This window comes from Engystomops pustulosus, chromosome 11, assembly GCF_040894005.1.
Source record: "Engystomops pustulosus chromosome 11, aEngPut4.maternal, whole genome shotgun sequence".
NCBI lineage: Eukaryota > Metazoa > Chordata > Amphibia > Anura > Leptodactylidae > Engystomops > Engystomops pustulosus.
In genome coordinates, this window is record NC_092421.1 from 87,251,467 (window position 1) to 87,273,105 (window position 21,639).

At 45.6% G+C, this 21,639-nt stretch overlaps 1 protein-coding gene across 4 annotated transcripts in view; it reads left to right on the forward strand.

Annotated features, from left to right (window-relative positions):
* Positions 1-21,639, forward strand: part of CRTAC1 (cartilage acidic protein 1) — a 503,192-nt gene that overhangs the window by 316,058 nt on the left and 165,495 nt on the right. For all 4 annotated transcript variants that reach the window (XM_072129951.1, XM_072129950.1, XM_072129948.1 and 1 more), the window contains exon 5: positions 1-106. This exon is cut by the window's left edge and continues 51 nt beyond it. In XM_072129951.1, coding sequence (XP_071986052.1) covers positions 1-106 — 106 coding nt within the window. The remainder of the gene's footprint in view (positions 107-21,639) is intronic.

Here is a 21,639-nt window from a genome sequence, read left to right on the forward strand (position 1 = left end):
GGCCCCCACGCCTTAATCGAGCTTGACGAGGCGGCCAGCGACCTGCCGAAGGGGAAAATTGTGTTGTCCAATGTAGCAGCAGAAGCCGGAGTCAACAAATATACAGGTAAGAAGAACTTATGGGGTCAGTCATGGAGCCTTACATTTGGACCTATGGGGCACATCTCCATCTAGGCCCCTTTACTATCTCCTTGGATGTATCTAGGCTAAGCCAGACCTGGTCTAAATCTCTGATGGCTTACATGTTGTAGATATTAATAATCTATAGGATGGGTCATAAAGATTAAATCATAAGGGTCTGACAGGGAGCCACATGGAGACAGCACAACCATGGCTCCTGATATAAGCTGATGGAACCGGACCTCCATCAATTCGGTACTAATGACCCATCCTAAGGATAAAACATCAACATTTTGGATGGAAAAACCCCTTTAATTCCATTTACTGCACTTCCCTTTAACTACAGATTGACAAGTTTTGTATCTTAGTCTTCATTTTATCGCGTGAGCCAACCCTTCTAAATCAGCATCTTGGCATATATATTGCTAAGACCCTATCGGTACTGGACTGCAGAAGCTTGAAGCTCTAGGACCCTAATACCAAATGGGGAATAGACCGATCCCAGATTCAGCTGGACAGTCCTGAATGTCAGGTGCTGTCCCGCTATCCTGGGTGTTGGGTGGGATGTCCTAGCATCAATGTTATCTGTATCTTCAGGCCTCAGGATAGAATTGGTTACAATGGTGAAGCAGGGAGCTGTCAGCTCCCCAATCTATCGGCGATGGGACACTAGGGGCTGACAGTTAGGGGCGTGGCTTAAGGAGGACCTGTCAGGTCGAGTTGGACACTTACCACCCACAGATCCTTATGGACCTGTGGTTTAGTGTCCTAAATCGCCCTGTAGCAAGTCCCTATGTGCCGTTATTGTTTATACCTCCCTCAGTCGGGTGCTCCCTCGGTCACATACTGAAGCCTGCGTACTGCACCCCAGCTCCACTGTGCATGTACATGATCGGACAGTCATGGGGGGCACAAGAGATGGGTCTGATGCGTCTCAAATGACCCATCTCTAGGTAAGTATGAAGGGTTTCTATTTATAGTGGGCCCATAGGGACTTGGTAAAGGGCCATTTGGGACACTAAACCCATCCGGTCTATATGGTCCGGTCAAGTTCCCAGGGCCGCCATCAGGGAAGGGGGGGGGTCCTGAGGAGAAGGGGCCCCAAGACACAGAAAGCCCTACTCCATTGCCAGGTGCAGGGAACTCACTATGGACACAGGGCCAGATCATCATTCTGTGGGGGGCCCCAAACTTCCTGGTGGCTCCTTTAATATGTGTAAATTTTCATTTTTCCCTCCTCTTGGGTAAGTTGAGTGCGCGCCGTGGTAAGATGTATAGATTTCCGTATAGCAGCGGTGGTTCCCCCCGCTCCTGGACGACGCCTGCGCCTGTAGCACCCGGCCATGAGGACCCATCATAAGTCTCGTTATACGGCTCTCCTTGATGCAGACTGTAGATCTTTATGTAGTTACTGCGGTTCTGGAGTCAGCGCCTGACAGTGACAGAAATACAAATGGCCTAAACAGCTCCGTGTAATAGATTCCAGCAGGTCCGATCAGACCCGAGACGCCTAGAAATGATGCATTTAAATCTCCTCAGTCCTGCCATGATTGATCTGGACTAGAAGGGCTTTGCAGCTTCAGGGGTTGCAGTACTTCATGTTCAGAACTTCATGTCCTGGAGAATTACATTTCTGCAGCTTATGTTTAACCCTGTAGTGTCCTGCACGCCTAATAATTTCCCTTATTTACCCAGTGCTGAGACTTTTTGGGTGTTTTTTTTTTTTGCAAAATTTTATAGTGAAATCCACTACTGTATTGCTTTGCGCAGTCATATATTGTTTGTTGCTACATATTAGGGGACACATTTATCAGGGCTTGTACCCCTGAAATAGGCACAATCTCTGGTTGTTCCCCCCCAGGAAGGGGTGTGAAGGGGGATGTGATGTGATGGAGGCACAGTCGGTGATGGATTGGGCCAGAGAGGGGCGTAACGGTGCCCCAGCGGCACAGCACATCACAGCTCTATCAGGGCCCGCAGCCTCCGGATGCCAGGGGGTGGGGGCACCATTGTAGGATCGGGCACTTACCCCCAGCTTATGATAAATTTGCCCCTATGATATATGCCACATAATTATCACTATTTGTAGAAAGCAGAAAAGCGAATAAATAGAGCAGAAAGAACTAGAGAAACGGGGAATGGAAAACTGTCCCTTAGGCTGGTGGCACACATCACGTTCCTGGACTGTTTAAGAATGGATGCGTTTTTGTAAGCTTGGCCGGTTTTAATCTGTTTCGCAGCTGCCTACACTTCTAGAAATTGAGATAAACAGGTTCAAAGCAGCCAAACGCATGGTAAACATTGAAAAACGCCTGCTTTAAAACGGTCCAAGAACATGACGTGTGGCATCACCCTTACTCTATGGCTGAGCTAGTCCCTGCTGTGGGCGATGGGCAGGTTCCCTGGACCAGCTCCGGACCCAACAACTTCTCTCTCTGAACATGAACATCATTCAGAAAGTCGGGAAAAGGACTAGAGGATACTCGGGTCTCTACTAAATTTGGGCCCTAACGAAAAGATTGATGCAAGAACACTTGGTGACCTGGTAATCCCAGCATGCACACAGACACAGCCGAGACTGAATACAGGAAGGAGGACAATAGGGAGGACAATGATGACGGGTAACAACCAAAGCGGGTCCACAAACACTCACTAGAAAATAACACAGACAGGAAAGTTCCCGGAATCTCTCAGCACAGACAAAGTAACAAACTACTAGGAAGTATAAATGTTCCTACAGAACCGAGCAGGGAGAAGCCACAACACCCAGCAAATACTGACTGACAAAACCAGCGGTAATGGAGCCCGGTCCCTCCTTATAGGATAATGCAAATCACCAGCTGAGACCTAAAACCAGAGCAGGTAATGCAGAAACATCAAGTGTAAGCAATCAGGCCGCACAGCACAGAACCAACTAAGGCCGCGGTCACATGTACCGCTAGGCGTCCGTCATAACGCGACGCTAGCGCACAGGGGGAGGTCCTCGGCCCCAACGCACATGCGTTTCCAGAGAAACGCATGCGATCGGCTTAACAATCGCATGCATTTCCCTGGAAACGCATGTGCGTTCGGGCCGAGGACCTCCCCCTGTGCGCTAGCGTCGCGTTATGACGGACGCCTAGCGGTACGTGTGACTGCCGCCTAAGACCGCAGGGCGCCACTTCAAAACCTGAGGGTGCATTCACACCATGCGGTGCGTCAAGTTTTTGATGAGTTTTTGACGCTTTCAAATGGCTTCAGCCTTAACCCCTTACCGACATGTGACGTAATAGTACATCACATGCTGGGTCCCGATGCAGGTAAGTCTTTGCTGCATATTGCAGCAAAGACTTACCGATAACACCTGCGATCGGTGCCGGCACTGATCGCGGGTTTTCCTGCTGATTGCCGCCGGCGGCTTCGAAACAATGACGGCGCATGGGTGGCGATCCGTCGCCATGGTAGTGTCGGGTCTCACGAAGACCCGAAGCTACTTCGGGTTAACCCATTCATTACAATGTGCTATCAGCACATTGTAATGTATGAGGAGTAAAATCCCCATATACTGCTATACTTTAGTATGGCAGTATATGGTAGGATCGTGCAGACACCCTAGGGTTAAAGTACCCAGGGGAGTCTGAAAAATAGTAAAAATAAAAATAAAAAAAAGTTACGAAAAAAAATTCTAATAAAAAAACCTAAAAATTCAAATCACCCGCCTTTCCGTAGAACTGATATAAATATAAATAAACAGTAAAAATCATAAACACATCAGGTATCACCGTATCCTAAATTGCCCGATCTATCAAAATATGATAACGGTTTTTCACTGCGTTTAACGCCGTAATGGGAAATTGCACCCAAAGTCTGAAATTGCACTTTTTTTGCCATTTAAAAAAAAAATTTAAATTCTATAAAAAGTGATCAAAAGGTTGTACAGTCCTAAAAATGATAATATTGTAAATGTCATCAAAATCCGCAAAAAATGACACCTCCCACAGCTCTGTACACCCAAGTATGAAAAAGTTATTAGCGCCAGAAGATGGCAAAATCCCCACCAAAATTTTTGTACAGGAGGTTTTAATTTTTTTAAATGTATGAAAAAATTATAAAACCTATGCAAATTTGTTATCCCCGGAATCGTACCGACCCAAAGAATAAAGTAGACCTGTCATTTGGGGCGCTCAGTGAAATCTGTAAAATCCAAGCCCACAAGAATACGGCACAAATGTGTTTTTTTACCCATTTCACTACATTTGGAATTTTTTTCCCACTTCCCAGTACACGGGAAGTGGGATTTTTTAAATACCACCATTTTGAAGTGTAATTTGTTACGCAGAAAATAAGCCATAACACAGCTCTGTACATAAAAAATTAAAAAAGTTACAGATTTTTGAATGTGGGGAGTGAAAAATGAAAACGCAAAAACGAAAAAGGGCTGCGGCGGGAAGGGGTTAATCACAAAACTCGACGGAACGCATCGCTCTGACATGTGGGGCACATTTACTTACCCGGCTGCTGGAGTTCACAGAACGATAACGAATATTGTCTCGCAATAATGCACATCTGCTGCGATATACTAAGATCGTGCGCCCGATATCCTGCATGTGTCGCTTCCCCGCTCAGGTCCCTGGAGTTCACCTTCTTCTTCCTGGTGCATGTAAGTGCATTGTCTGTGTATAATGCGCTGTGCAGGGAGTCACTAAGATCCTGCGCCTGATATCCTGCATGTATCGCTTCCCCGCTCAGGTCCCCGGAGTTCACCTTCTTCTTCCTGGTGCATGTAAGTGCATTGTCCGTGTATAATGCGCTGTGCGGGGAGTCACTAAGATCCTGCCCCCGATATCCTGCATGTGTCACTTCCCCGCTCAGGTCCCCGGAGTTCACCTTCTTCTTCCTGGTGCATGTAAGTGCATTGTCCGTGTATAATGCGCTGTGCAGGGAGTCACTAAGATCGTGCACCCGATATCCTGCATGTGTAGCTTCCCCGCTCAGGTCCCCAGAGTTCACCTTCTTCTTCGTGGTGCATGTAAGTGCATTGTCCCTGTATAATGCGCTGTGCGGGGAGTCACTAAGATCGTGCGCCCGATATCCTGCATGTGTCGCCTCCCCGCTCAGGTCCCCGGAGTTCACCTTCTTCTTCCTGGTGCATGTAAGTGCATTGTCCGTGTATAATGCGCTGTGCAGGGAGTCACTAAGATCGTGCACCCGATATCCTGCATGTGTAGCTTCCCCGCTCAGGTCCCCAGAGTTCACCTTCTTCTTCGTGGTGCATGTAAGTGCATTGTCCGTGTATAATGCGCTGTGCGGGGAGTCACTAAGATCGTGCGCCCGATATCCTGCATGTGTCGCCTCCCCGCTCAGGTCCCCGGAGTTCACCTTCTTCTTCCTGGTGCATGTAAGTGCATTGTCCGTGTATAATGCACTGTGCAGGGAGTCACTAAGATCGTGCGCCCGATATCCTGCATGTGTCGCCTCCCCGCTCAGGTCCCTGGAGTTCACCTTCTTCTTCCTGGTGCATGTAAGTGCATTGTCCGTGTATAATGCGCTGTGCGGGGAGTCACTAAGATCGTGCCCCCGATATCCTGCATGTGTCGCTTCCCCGCTCAGGTCCCCGGAGTTCACCTTCTTCTTCCTGGTGCATGTAAGTGCATTGTCCGTGTATGATGCGCTGTGCGGGGAGTCACTAAGATCGTGCGCCCGATATCCTGCATGTGTCGCTTCCCCGCTCAGGTCCCCGGAGTTCACCTTCTTCTTCCTGGTGCATGTAAGTGCATTGTCCGTGTATAATGCGCTGTGCGGGGAGTCACTAAGATCCTGCACCCGATATCCTGCATGTGTCGCTTCCCCGCTCAGGTCCCCGGAGTTCACCTTCTTCTTCCTGGTGCATGTAAGTGCATTGTCTGTGTATAATGCGCTGTGCGGGGAGTCACTAAGATCGTGCGCCCGATATCCTGCATGTGTCGCTTCCCCACTCAGGTCCCTGGAGTTCACCTTCTTCTTCCTGGTGCATGTAAGTGCTTGATCTTGTGACACAATTTGAAAGTTAAATCCCACGCTCACTCCGAATCAGTTGGGTCGTCTGACGGCGCACCCACCACAAAAGAAACATGTGCCCCAAAATCCCAGTGCAGACACCTGTTAAATACCTGTGCAAGCTGCATAATTACTGAAAAAGGTGCAAAGTCTGACAGAAGTGCGATCTGAGACCCTTAGTAAATGAGCCCCATAGTCTAATATCTTTTTGAAGTAAGACTTTTTCAAAATGTTGTAGATTTTTTGTTGTTAATGGAATTTTAAGCTGGGTTTAAAACTTTTCCAGAAACGCAGAATATTTGTATTGTTATAAATGTTCATTGTTGATGTTGATTTAGGGGCAGTGTTTGTGCACATCGGTGCGTTTAATGCACCACCACTTTTTATCTCAAAAAAGGGCATTTTAAGTTCCGCCCATAGATGGTCTTGTCCTGCTCTGAAATAGGAAACTGTCCTGCAAAATTCTGGAAAGTTGGCAAATGGCCCCTTTAATGTCTAGTGAAAAAGTGCCTTAAAGGGCTATTCTCATCTCGTCTGGGCAGTCACATTCAATTTCATTAATCTTCCATATATAAACATTTCTTCAATTAGATGTTATTAAGAAAACTGTCTCTGTGTGAAGATCATTTCTAGTCATATGGTCCCTTAGAAACAAGACTGCGTCCTTGGATACGACCACCTCTTCTTTCGTAACACAGAACTTTTCTAAATTTTAATTCCCCCAATATGCATGGAGTAGCCAGAGCTGAGGCTACACGGTGCAGCTACCCCACGCCCCAGTAGCCTCTTGGGTTCCGCCTACCGATACATCTTCAGTGCGCAGCTACAAGGAGCTGCGCGCACTCGTCTGCTCAGCTGGGTTCTGTGCATGCGCAGTAGCTCCGGCTTCAGAGCCTGCATGTGCAGAACCCAGCTTTGCAGACGATTGCGCGCAGCTCCTCGTAGCTGCACGCTGATGATAAATTGGTAGATCCGTGGTGGTAGGTTTCCGTTAATGTAAGAGCAGTGACACTGTATCCATTTTCTATCAATTCTTATCCAACATTGTCCTCGAGCTTATTGTTCTACCAAAACATCTCTCCTGTTCCAACACGTTGATCGTCGGTGTACGGTCCCTCTCTACGTGAGATTTCACAAGGACAGCTGGGAACCGCCAACGCAGCTTTCAATAATTAGACGAGATAACAACCTCTAATGAGACATTAACTCACATTCGCCTATTTGCATGCAGTTTTTTTGCACAGAATTCCTCCTCTTCACACCTCGCTTTGTTGTCCTTTACGCACATTTGGTGGTGGCACATAAATTAGCCTCTTCATCTGTTCGTTAAATATGTTTCTCTTTCTTATTTTTATGCTCTCCGTTCCGTCAGAAGAAATTATCTGTTAGATACAAACTCTTATCTTTGTTTCATTGTTTTTACGTTAAATCTAAATGACACCTGGAAACCAACAGCAATCAGGTACCAGTCTGTACAGATCAGCTCGTAGAGGGTTTCCAAAAGACAAATACATTGTAAATTAATTATGTCATAAATCTAATAACTGAATAATACAGAACAGAACCAGGTTTATTATTACTAGCGACTACATTGGGGGTCATTTACTAAGGGACTGATTCGCGTTTTCCCGACGTGTTACTCGAATATTTCCGATTTGCGCCGATTTCCCCTGAATTGCCCCGGGATTTTGGCGCACACGATCGGATCGGCGCTGGCATGCACGCAACGGAAATCGGGGAGCATGGCCGAACGAAAACTCGACGGATTCAGAAAAAACGCCACATTTTAAAAAAAATGTGTCATGAAAATTGCACTTACCTTCACTCAGCCCAGCTCGGTGTACTCCAGTGCGTTCCGATGCTCTTCAGCGCAGCAGCGCCACCTGGTGGACGGCGGAGGAACTACCTTAATAAATCCCAACCGGACCCGAATCCAGCGCAGAGAACGCGCCACTGGATCGCGAATGGACCAGGTAAGTAAATCTGCCCCATTGTGTACAGTGTCCGTATCCATTGTCATCTCCTCGTGATCCGTAGTCTCGCTGACCTCTATGGTAGGTGGCCGTCTAATCCCCTCATGGAGGCCTGAGATAAAAAATAACCCTTCTAGAAGGGACCTTAATGTGATGTATCGACAATAGTTCACCAGATTTTCACTGTAGCTGTGAGCTTTAGGAGCTAATGTAATCATTTCTCTGGAATATTTGCTGTGCAGGCTGTGACAGGATGTGCAGAGTCATCTCATTATTATCAAAAGTCAAGCAAAATAATACCAGCTCTATTGTAGTGATGGGGGTCACAATAAGACAAGATTATATAGGTGCCCATATCCTACACAGAAAGACTGGAGCAGATTGTATTTTTACACTCCTGCCCAGGGGCGCATAAGGTATCTTTTCCTTATATGAAGGTGCACTACAGCCTTGCAGCGCTGGGGTTCTGGGTTCAAGTCCCACCCAGGACAACATCTGCAAAGAGTTTGCATGTTCTCTCCATGTTTGTGTTGGTTTCCTCCGGGTCCTCCGGTTTCCTCTCACACTCCAAAACTTACTGGTAGGTTGATTAGATTGTGAGCCGCATTAGGGACAGTGGCCGATTTGGTAAGCTCTGTGCAGCGCTGCGTCATCTGTATGGGATATATAAACAAAGAATTATTATTGTTATAGCAATACATTATAGTTTGGTTGGATGGGGTGGTAATGCTGGTAAAGATTTAGCATTTATTGGAATTATGTATGGAAACCTTAAAAGAATACATTATATTAATACAAATAGAACAGACAACACCTCTCCACCAGAACCAGCCAAGGTCCAGGAATGAACAATTGGATGGAAATGGAAAAAACAAACTTGTTTAGTTAGCCCTTAAGGTAAACTCACCTTGTTACCCCTACCTATTTGCCTATCCTACTCTAGACAGTAGGTAATAGACCGAAGTGAAAACGGGAGACACAAATACAGAAGAATGGCCATACAAACACAGGTCAAAGCCAAGAGGACAAAGCCTGAGACAAACTGAAGGACAGAAGTTCTAAAAATACGATCCAGAGAACTATGGCTTGTCGCTTGCTGCAAGCACTGGGAAGTGTGCAAAGAATCCTTTCAGATTGGACCAGTCTCATGACAACAGACAAACCAGATTAGCAGGGAATGAATTTGAGTAGAGGAGGCATGTGTCCATCACTGGTAGCTTAACCTGTAGCCCTGAACCAAGTTAAGAGGAGAAAGATGAGTTTTGTAGAAATCAATGAAGACAGTCAGGAGTGAAATAGGGCAGAATACAAACTAGTGCAGGACAAAATGCAAACTATGTAAAAAAAATCACAGTCAGCAGTGCAACTCCTGCCGTACTTTATAGATAGAGGATGATGCTGAAGCCTGAACGGGCTCTGTCTGAAAATTGATCTCCGCTTCCCTGACCTTGGTCTGTTTTCAGACTGCATCTCTGCTTATCCCCTCCGTGTAACGCTTCATTGTCATTTCAGTCACTCAATGGAGCCTAGTCTTCAGGTAGCGACCTTCAAATCTTTACAGATGGTTGAAGGCTGAAGACCCTTTATATGTATTCAATTATTGAGATGTTGTTACTGATCTCGCCTTTAATACCACGAAAAATAAAAACTTATTCTAAAAAGCAAAGACCTTGATTTGAAGTGGAATTGCAATTTACAATTTTTGTAATGGTTACTTCGCGGCAGGGATCAAAAGGAATAAAAAGTCATTCATTGCCGGTTGTCGCGAGGACAGATGTGCTAATTGACGTTTCAGCGCTCATAACTGGCGCCATAAACATAATTACATATTTTTCCACAGAAATGTAACGCTCTGCCAATTCCCGAAAAAAAAAAAAACGTCAAAAATGTTCAAAAAGTCCAAAATAAAGACTCTTCAATGTCACTCTGTAAAGAAGTGTCAGAACACAGGGAGACAGAAGACGAGCTGAATGGTCTATTAATCCTCTGTCGGCACCGGCTCTTCTTCCCCCGAGCTCCGTCAATGCCATTTTGGTCTTAATCCAAACCTTTTGTAAATGAATAAAAAATGTTTGGCTGGGACATCGCCAGGAAAGATGCCGGAGTTTTGGACAAATTGAAAACAACTCCTGATTATTTTACATAATTACAGAGATGGGAGAATTTTTCTTCGATACGTCCTTACATCAACCTAATCAGTTGGCGAGGACGGGAGTCGAATCCGGTGTTTAGCATCTCATCAGCCGCCAGTCTGTTCCTTAAAATACACGTTCACTTCTAGAGATGACGGGAGGCAGAGTCCCCGACTTAATGCCTAGGAAGGTATTGATCGATGTAGCCCGGATTTGTCGGAGGCAGAGATGCAAGGATGTGGCATCAGTAATGTGCAATCACTGTGGTCACCAGAAATCCTAGATTAAGGTCCCTCCGCTCATCCAGCTTAAATGTCTGAGGATCAAAAACTAGAATAGTAGTTTAGTCTTTTTCCTATATGTTCTTTATTCATTTAGCAGTTGTATCGAAAGCGGTCGAGAACCCGGAAAAACACTTTACTCTGAGTGTCTGGGATAAACCATTCCGATGAACTGGTGCAGCTCAAGAAAAGCCCTAGAAAGTAAAGGTTGAACTTTCTAGCCGTGGCACCTTTCAAACTTTTGAATTTTTTTACTTCCATTTTAAAAATGAAGTTTTGCTTATACGACTCTATCAAAAATATGGACTTAGTATTAATCAGTTTTTCTTATGAATGGGTTATATGAAGTTTTATCCACAGCATAGGGGATAAATATGTGATAGTGGGAGATCTGCCGCTCCACCCAATCCTCAGAACGGGCACCACAAGTCCCTCAAACTGCTCCATTGGGGAATAATATCAGCTATGACAGTAAGGTCCCACATAGGAGTGTAAATCTCTGATCTTTGTGCTTTTTCATTCATTAGAAGCCGGGGTGCGATCCTTTTGAATTACGGACGGTTATTTCTGTAAACATACTGTCAGGCTCCCTGGACCGCCGCGGATGATGGCTTAAGCCGACACCTGGGATCGGAATCTAAGTGGTACCCGGTTTTCACCAGAGCCCGCTGCAAAGTGGGTTAGACGGGTACCACCCGGTCATTCCATATGTGCGAATTGTTCATGTTGGCAGCCAAGGTCAAAGTAGAAAGTCAGTAGGAAATCTTGTGGTGGGGGATAGGAGATGGAGCTGGAGGTCAGGGCTGGCAGCGAAGGAGCGAAATCAGGAACAGGTCCAAGGTCACAACAGGAGGTCAATACATGGGAATAGATCACAGGAAACAGCTTTCTCTTAGCCATCGAGCTCAAAGATCTGGCAGGGAGTGCTGAGAGAGGCCGGCATTTAACGGAATCCGGGAAGTAACCAGTGCCAATCAGCGGTGCACTGGCCCTTTAAATTCGGGTGCACCTTGAAGCCCGGTAATGGAGCAGGAGCATGGAGAGCTGAGTGAGGATAGGTAGAGCAGCAGCCGCCATGGAGAGGGACACGGGTGTGCCCGCGATCCAAGATGTGGCTCGCAGGAGTACCCGTGACATATACCCATTAAAGGAAGTCTACCTACTGGTCTCCAAAGCCCAAAGCATTTTATATGACTTGCATTCTACATTTCACTTTGGCTCCCATTGGAGTCAACTTCTATGGAACTTCTGGATTGATTTACTGCTGCTGGTCCAGGGACTTGCTGTCCCCCTTTCTGTGGATGACTGGGAGTTTCTGAAGTCAGATGCAGAAAATGATACATTTACCCAGGGGTGCACAAGTCATGAGGTGAGTGGAGCCTCTTGCCTCAGGCGGCACCACCTGCAGCAGAATGGGGGGGGGGGCAACATCAGGGGAACAGCTGCTACACAGCTAAAGCTGACACTTTAAATTAGTATTATAAAATTTGTGTCATATCTGATGTTTGCACTACATGGAGAACCCACTTACTGCAAAAATAACCGGATATATTACTACTGGATGGGACAAAGGGGGCGCCATTCTATCGCTCGCTTCAGCCAGAACAGAGTTTACCCCTGCATTTACTCCTTATATCCTCTGAATAGGGGATATCTGTAAAGAACATCACTGTCCGCAGTGTCCATCCTGACGTCCATTTCCTCTGGGTCCTCCAGTTTCCTCCCACACTCCAAAACATACTGTTAGGTTGTTTAGATTGTGAGCCCCATGGGGGACAGGGACGGATTTGTCATGCTTTGTGCAGCGCTGCGTAATCTGTGTGCGCTATATAAATAAAGAATTATTATAATTATTATCATTTCACAGTATTGTAGTCAACATTTCATTTCCTTACGATTTCCAGGCTTCGCCGTCCTCCTCGCGTGTCAGGAGGTAAATGCCTGATGAATGGCGCTCTGCGGGAAGCTTTGATTTTTTCATAGTATGGAAATGGATATTGTGAAACAAAAATGAGCGATTGCCACGGAACAGAACTTTGTGCAAATGTCAGAAATATGAATGACTTCCTACAGAACGAGGCTTAGATTTAGTACTAAGAGAAAGTGAGTAGAGAAAACCTATCAATATTCTTCACTATAGTGAAAAATCGGTAAACGCTGCCTGCGGTGAGGCAAGAAAAGCCAGTGCCTCGACTACTGGGGTTACACAACAAATTTAATGAAAGCATTTTGGGGATTCTTGGAGATTGTGGTTGTTGGCCACATTTGTGTGTGTTTGGGGGCCATGCATAATACTGCGAATCTGGGTAAGGAATATGCAAAAAAGTAGGAAAAGGTAACCATAAGCCATATTTATTGTGTTTGCACCAGTTTTCTGTCTGACTTTGTACTAAAAATAACATGCAAACTGCTTGTACATGTATTTATGAAGCGTTTGCGCCAGTTTTGTGTAACGGCTGCTCTACAAAAATCGGCACAAAAAGGGGCGTTCCGGTGTGGAGTGTAGAGTGTCACACGCTCTATGTTAAAGGTGCACCAAAACAAAAGGGTGCCCACTTCCCGAGCAGTGCAGGGGGCGCCACATTCATGAAGATTGTGTGCCGGTATTCAGTTATCTGCTGCACTCCGCACATTACAGAGGAAAACTGAACATACTACAGACTGCACTAGTATTGATAAATCTGGGCCAGTGTCTGACTTTCAAGAAGCCTAATGACATGTTTTTTTGGTTAAAGCCAACTATCTCATCAGTACAGTATAGGGAGATGGATTGACAAATTGAGAGACCAGGGCCACCATCAGGGGGATTAGTGTGACTGTGTTCATGGGGCCCTGAGGAGGAAAAGAGGCCCCGAACCACTTAAAACCCTCTTCCCTTCCCAGGTGCAGGGAAATCACTGTGCACACAGGGCTGGATTATCACTCTGTGGGGGTGGGGGACCCACAAAATTTGCCATAGTGATGGCCCTGTGAGAGACCATAGACCTAAGTTAGAAAGAGATTCTTTTTAATTCAAGTCATTTTAATACATCATTGTCTGACTTCTTAGATGTTTACTGTTGTTGGATAGCAGCCAAACCTTCCTGATCTATAACCGTGGCTTCTCACCAGTTCCCTACAATGTACTGACAATATACAATGTCTACAGTTGGGAGTCTATTCCCGTTGGATAATATTATACCATATCAATGATGAAAGTCAGACATTGACTCCTTTCCTATGGTTGCATTGGAGGCGTAGCTTTGCTTTTCTCAACCTAGAAAAAATATTTGCATATTCCTTACTTTTGATTCTTATATTAGTTGATAGGATAGTTGGTTCTTGGGGAAACATCAGGCAGCCCAGCCCCTCATCTGTTATATGCTATGGTTGGAGTCAGTAGAAGACAACTCCCCCCATAATGTATTGGCCACTCACCCGCACAGAAGTAAATGTGATGCCTTGTAGCTGGACAATGTTCTTCTGGCTGCTTCCATCAGTACAAGTGGATGTCACCAATAAATTACCTTTATTCTATCCTTTTAACAAAATGCAAAATAGATGAACAATAGAGAAATCTAAATCATGACAGTGTCTGTTCTGACCCCGCTCTACCTCCATGTAGCATCAGCTCTTCTAGATACACTCTGCAGAGAAATTGTTCCTCACATCCTGGAGGACTTAAATTATACATGTTCTCAATGCTCTGCTCTATTCCGGCAGTGTGGACTATGTTCTAGTGGCTTACTGTGAATTGTTTTCACTACACCTGACTCTCTGCAGCCAGGCTCTGGACCAGCAAGAGTTAACAGCATGTGACTGTGCGTGCCTGCTCCTACCACCTGGGGCAGAGTTCCACCTCATTATAATTACCCAGCACACAGCTCATTTCTTTGCTAGCTTATTTTCTGCTCTGCTGTATTGGTACCTCTTGGTATTTGATTCTTGGCTTTCTTTAGTGACTATTCTTCTGTATTTGCGATTCTGTTCTTTGTCTGCTTTCTCAGTTGTGGCCCAGACTGTTTACTACTCCTTATTCTCTTATTGTGTTTTACTTTATGTTTGTCTACGGTCTGCACAGTATCCCAGGGAGGGATTGTTTTTGTGGTGTTACTGTATTAATAAGATACTCTGAGGCAAGCAGGCAGAGCTGTTAAGGGTCTGGAGTTTAGGTCTTACTATCCCAGTCTTGAATCCCATTGTCACGGCTGCCCCCGCAACCCATGTCCCCTCTCCATGCTCCAGTGCCTTAGCGGCTCCAATCACCTGTCCTCGTTCCTGTTGTGGCTCTGGAGGTCAAGCGCTCTCATCCCCGCCTCCTAGGGCGCACTTGCTGTCTCCCATTGATTGGTGCTGGCTATTCCCAAAATTCCTTATAATCCAGCCTCTTCCTGCACACCCCACCAGATCTTTGTGCCTCATAGCTATTGGGAAAGCTTGCTATCTATGCCTTGTACCCTTACTACGATTTCCTGTTGTGACCCCGGTTCCATTATTGACTTTGTCCCCATGCTGCCTGCCCTGACCTACCGCTATGTCCCCGACTCCGATCCTGTGCTGCTTGTCTTGACCTCCTGCCTGTCCCTGACCTTGGTTTTGCCTTAGTATTCTGCACTACGCCTTGGCCGCCACCACAGAAAAAGTTGCGCCTGTTGAGTGAACTGGTGGTACCACGGTGCAGCAAGTCCAACCCGCTCTGGTAAAAACCGGGTACCACTTAGACTCCGCTTCCAGGAGTCGGCTCACGTCATCGTCCGTGCTAGTCCAGTGGGTCCACTACAACTGGTGCCTGATACCCATTACTCAACACCTGCCTAAAACTTTTACTCGGCACCACAGCTCACAGTATTTACAAGCTTCATACATACCCATAGACTACATAAACTTGATGGGAATTTTTACGATTCAGTCTCCATATTCTATATCAGATAGCCATGACCCCCCCCCCCCTCCCCCGGTTCCCCCACCTCTTAGGGCTATCATTCACAGACTCTTATATCTTAATGGAATCCGTATGCAGAACATTTCTCGTGAGATTACTGGTAATTATGTATTTTTTTCCTAATTATTTCCATCTATCGTAAATTGCTCATAACCTAAGGCATTAATGTGTTATGGATATGCTGTATATTCCGGTTATCCGTCAAATCTGTTCCAATTAGGTGATGAATGATGAATCCCATTAATGGCACTTGCTATGTTAATATACTAAATCCGCATAAACTTGTCGGTTCTATTAAATTTATTGGGACCCTTGTGTTGTGGCCGGTTACTTGGTGCTGACCTATAGCAGGAGGCCATGTAGATGTCTGCGGTCGGCCCTGCCTAATAATATGTAAGTTATAAAAACATGAGGGTAAGTTCAGGGAGGGATTTTAAGGAGTTTTCCATTTTTACCATTAAAATACCATATACTTACCTCTCCCGAGAGCCTCCTTGGATCGAGCCATGGTTCTGAGCCAATCCTTGACCACCGTATTCATGTCTGACACCAGGATTGGCTCAGATGTCCTGTGTTTTATTACATTTTTACTATAGTTTTAAATTGTATTTAGCATATTTATATTTTTAGTAAGTTCTTCTGCTTCCTGGTGCTTCCAGCCCTTCCTATTGGGATTTTGTAAAAACATTATCCAATTTGCCCGTCAGTGGAGGTAGAATATCCTATTTCAAATCCATCATGAAAAACCAGGGGCACTTACTTATAGATCCAGAGATCGTGACTATGTGACGTGGTAACTTCTTATATTTGTTATCCATGCCCTCCTTCCTTCTATAATCGACTTTTAAAATTATGAATCACAAGGGCTCATAGGGGTGTTATCAGAGCCCCTCTGTGCCGTAGCTTCACGGGCTGGTACAATGTGCTGGAACACCATCCTCTACCACTGTGTGATACAGTGGATAGGGGAAGTGCAGAGGGAGCAGGGGCAAGGAGAGAAAGTGTAAGGGTCTTTAAATCTACTAGAACGAAGTGGCTTCAGACTCATTAGCATAATTTTGAAGTTTGATTTGAGAAGGAAGGAGACCATGGATAACAAATGTAGCAAGATTACCACAGTCTCATAGCCATGGATAGTTTTTACAGGCGTCCATTTGACAAACACGAACCCAGAACCCGAACATTGGGTCTGTGCTTCTCTAGTTACTGGTGGATGTAAGTTTATAAAGTTGAGTGGTATAAGAGTGCAGCCGATGGATCAATAAATGACCTAAATCCTTAGATCAGGAATAGAACAGACAGGAGGAAATGTCATAATTTTTGTAAGGTATTATATATTTATGGATTCGGTCCATTTTATCACGACCCCGACTTCACCAAAATGGCCACCAGCTCCGACCCCACCGGCCTCCTAGACGCAGCCTGTGCACCGGTGCTGGATGTGTTTTTCCCATATTATTGAACCTCTTTAATCACATGATCTTTTCCTGCCTGATTGTGTGTAAATGTATCCGACACATCTCAGGGATAAAGGTATCAGGGGTAAAGGGACACAAGGTATTTCTAATATTTATAAACTGCGCCTCCTCTTACGATTTCGAGCTTCAGACATTGTGTGGATGTGGATTTCCGGCCGCCGGAACCCAATATTTTATATTAATACGACATTAGAGAAACATTCGGCGCGGTTTATACTTCCTTGCCAAGCGTCGGTATTTATTCCAGTTTCCCAGTGTTTATGTGATTAGTTTACAATGGATTCTTGGAAAAAGCAACAGTGTAACTCCAACGGCCAATCCTCGTCCCCCAATCACTCATTCCGAACACTTGATAATCTCCGAGCGGCGCCCGGCTCGCCAATTATTCACCGATTGGCCAAATTTGAATATTCTGTAGTCGAATGCCTAGAACGGGGAGCGGGGGTAACATAACACAATCCTTCAGGAATTTGGCACCACGGATCAGCCTAATAGATTTTAAGTAATTTCTCTGTTATGGTTCCATTGTTTTCTGATTTATCCGCCGTCATTAATTAGCAAAAACGTTGCCATGGTAACAGTTAATTGCGTGTTATGAACAGCTTGAGACGTTAACCAATTGCAATCAGCAAATTAGATTTAGAAATTCTCCCGGAATGGGAAACCTGTCAGAGGAAGAAGATGGATGACGGGGCTCCGTGCGCCCGCATACTTATGGTGTTTCACCGGGTTATTGATGTTCCGGCAATCAGATCTCCGTGCTATAACTTACGCTTTATGATGGGACGTATCAATATTCCTTGACACTTTGTATCACTGGATCGCCAAGAAATCAAAATATTCATTAGCTTTATTAATTGTGTTAATGAATCACTTTTACTTTGGTATTTACTGACTTTTTATTAAGTTTATTAATGAGCGGTCGGATCTCCGATGCTTGGATGAAAGTTTTTAGAGGCCTTAAACATTTACACTAATCGAAGATATAGTAGGGAAGTCTCCTGGTGGGCTAGGGTGTGACACAATGATGAGGCCAAAGCTCAGAAGAGAAGACAAAGCTCAGAAGAGAGGCCAAACTCCAGAAGAGAGGCCAAAGCTCAGAAGAGAGGCCAAAGCTCAGAAGAGAGACCATAGCTCAGAAGAGAGGCCAAAGCTCAATGAGGCCAAAGCTCAGAAGAGAGGCCAAAGCTCAGAAGAGAGGCCAAAGCTCAGAAGAGAGACCATAGCTCAGAAGAGAGACCAAAGCTCAGAAGAGAGGCCAAACTCCAGAAGAGAGGCCAAAGCTCAGTAGAGAGGCCAAAGCTCAGAAGAGAGACCATAGCTCAGAAGAGAGGCCAAAGCTCAATGAGGCCAAAGCTCAGAAGAGAGGCCAAAGCTCAGAAGAGAGGCCAAAGCTCAGAAGAGAGACCATAGCTCAGAAGAGAGGCCAAAGCTCAGAAGAGAGGCCAAACTCCAGAAGAGAGGCCAAAGCTCAGAAGAGAGGCCAAAGCTCAGAAGAGAGGCCAAAGCTCAGAAGAGAGGCCAAAGCTCAGAAGAGAGGCCAAACTCCAGAAGAGAGGCCAAAGCTCAGAAGAGAGGCCAAAGCTCAGAAGAGAGACCATAGCTCAGAAGAGAGGCCAAAGCTCAATGAGGCCAAAGCTCAGAAGAGAGGCCAAAGCTCAGAAGAGAGGCCAAAGCTCAGAAGAGAGGCCATAGCTCAGAAGAGAGACCAAAGCTCAGAAGAGAGGCCAAACTCCAGAAGAGAGGCCAAAGCTCAGAAGAGAGGCCAAAGCTCAGAAGAGAGACCATAGCTCAGAAGAGAGGCCAAAGCTCAATGAGGCCAAAGCTCAGAAGAGAGGCCAAAGCTCAGAAGAGAGACCATAGCTCAGAAGAGAGGCCAAAGCTCAGAAGAGAGGCCAAACTCCAGAAGAGAGGCCAAAGCTCAGAAGAGAGGCCAAAGCTCAGAAGACAGGCCAAAGCTCAGAAGACAGGCCAAAGCTCAGAAGGGAATTTAGACAAATCCAAAGAAACGATGCACTTCAAAGGAAATGTACCATCAACATCCATCCTGATAAACCAGGGACATTACCCATAGATCCAGGCACAGGGACTGTGGTAACTTCTTATGTGTGTTATCCATGGCCTCCTTTTTTGCACCAGAAAGTATTGATGTAATTTTATAATGTCGAATTATGGCTTTACAAAGACATCCCCCCAAGGAAGGGTCAAGTAGATAGTAATCCTTATGGTCCACCATGTGTCTATAGGAGGAGGCTCCAACAGGCTGTTCCACCAAGTGAACCTATTCAAGATCTAGAGACGAGATCCCTGAAAGTTCCTCTGTGTAGTGGAAGGCCATTGCCTATGTGTGACATCACTCCAGCCGTGGTGTCACCACACTCCATACATAGAGAGACTTTCACTCGCTGTGAATAGGGGATACGTTAATTTGGTAGAACAACTTCTTTAATTGGCCAACATCATCTGAAAACTGGTGCAGCCCAAACATAGAATTGAACTAACCTTAAAGGGAACCTGTCACCAGGAGACCCATTTTTAGCACTCCCCCGGTCCCCACAGAGCATAGCACATACACTGCCAAAGTGTTTTTGTATTAATAATAGGTTTTACAGAAAAAAAGATCTGTTATATTGTACCTTTCATTAGCATCTGTTGTGTGACTAGACAGTTGCCAATTGGGAGGGGCTGGAAAGGAGCAGTTCCCCCCACCCTTGGGGAACAGCTCCTCCATGTGACCTTTTCAAATATATGAAAACGCCCCCTGCTCCTCTACAGCCAATCCTGAGTGTGGGGAGTTATTCATATATTTGAAAAGGTCACATGTTTCCCAAGGGTGGGGGGAACTGCTCCTTTCCAGCTCCTCCCAATAGGCAACTGCCTAGTCGCACAGCAGATGCTAATGAAAGGTACAATATAACATATCTTGATTTGGCTGACAACTCTCCTATGTATTTCTTAGCCCCTCTTTGGAGGGTGTTCACATGCTGAAAAAAGTCTAAATATTTAATTTGGAAACCAAATTCCTCCTCTCTTGTGGACTCCAAAATATGTTTTCTATAGACGATAATATAAACATACAGGGGTGTATGTACACTATGAGCAGTGTCCTGTGTACTATGAGCAGTGTCCTGTATACTATGTGCAGTGTCCTGTGTGCTATGTGCAGTGTCCTGTGTGCTATGTGCAGTGTCCTGTGTACTATGTGCAGTGTCCTGTATACTATGTGCAGTGTCCTGTGTGCTATGTGCAGTGTCCTGTGTACTATGTGCAGGGTCCTGTGTACTATGTGCAGGGGGTGTGTACTATGTGCAGGGTCCTGTGTACTATGTGCAGTGTCCTGTGTACTATGTGCAGGGGTCCTGTGTACTATGTGCAGGGGTCCTGTGTACTATGTGCAGTGTGTACTATGTACTATGAGCAGTGTCCTGTGTACTATGTGCAGTTTTTCCTGTGTACTATGTGCGGTGTGTACTATGTGCAGGGTCCTGTGTACTATGTGCAGGGTCCTGTGTACTATGTGCAGGGTCCTGTGTACTATGTGCAGTGTAGTGTGTACTATGAGCAGTGTCCTGTGTACTATGAGCAGTGTCCTGTGTACTATGTGCAGTGTCCTGTGTACTATGTGCAGTGTCCTGTGTATAGTGCAGTGTCCTGTGTATAGTGCAATGTGTACTATGTGAAGTGTCCTGTGTACTATGAGCAGTGTCCTGTGTACTATGTGCAGTGTGTACTATGAGCAGTGTCCTGTGTACTATGAGCAGTGTCCTGTGTACTATGTGCAGTGTCCTGTGTACTATGAGGAGTATCCTGTGTACTATGTGCAGTGTCCTGTGTATAGTGCAGTGTGTACTATGTGCAGTGTGTACTATGTGCAGTGTGTACTATGTGCAGTGTCATGTGTAGTGTGCAGGGTCCTGTGTACTATGTGCAGTGTACTATGTGCAGTGTCCTGTGTATAGTGCAGTGTGTACTATGTGCAGTGTCCTGTGTATTGTGCAGGGTCCTGTGTACTATGTGCAGGGTATGTACACTATGAGCAGTGCCCTGTGTACTATGTGCAGTGTCCTGTGTATAGTGCAGTGTGTACTATGAGCAGTGTCCTGTGTACTATGTGCAGTGTCCTGTGTACTATGTGCAGTGTCCTGTGTATAGTGCAGTGTGTACTATGAGCATTGTCCTGTGTACTATGTGCAGTGTCATGTGTATAGTGCAGTGTGTACTATGAGCAGTGTCCTGTGTACTATGTGCAGTGTCCTGTGTATAGTGCAGTGTGTACTATGAGCAGTGTCCTGTGTACTATGTGCAGTGTCCTGTGTATAGTGCAGTGTGTACTATGAGCAGTGTCCTGTGTACTATGTGCAGTGTCCTGTGTATAGTGCAGTGTGTACTATGAGCAGTGTCCTGTGTACTATGTGCAGTGTCCTGTGTATAGTGCAGTGTGTACTATGAGCATTGTCCTGTGTACTATGTGCAGTGTCATGTGTATAGTGCAGTGTGTACTATGAGCAGTGTCCTGTGTACTATGTGCAGTGCCCTGTGTATAGTGCATTGTGTACTATGAGCAGTGTCCTGTGTACTATGTGCAGTGTCCTGTGTATAGTGCGGTGTGTACTATGAGCAGTGTCCTGTGTACTATGTGCAGTGTCCTGTGTATAGTGCAGTGTCCTGTGTGCTATGTGTGGTGTGCACTATGTGCGGTGTCCTGTGTACTATGTGCAG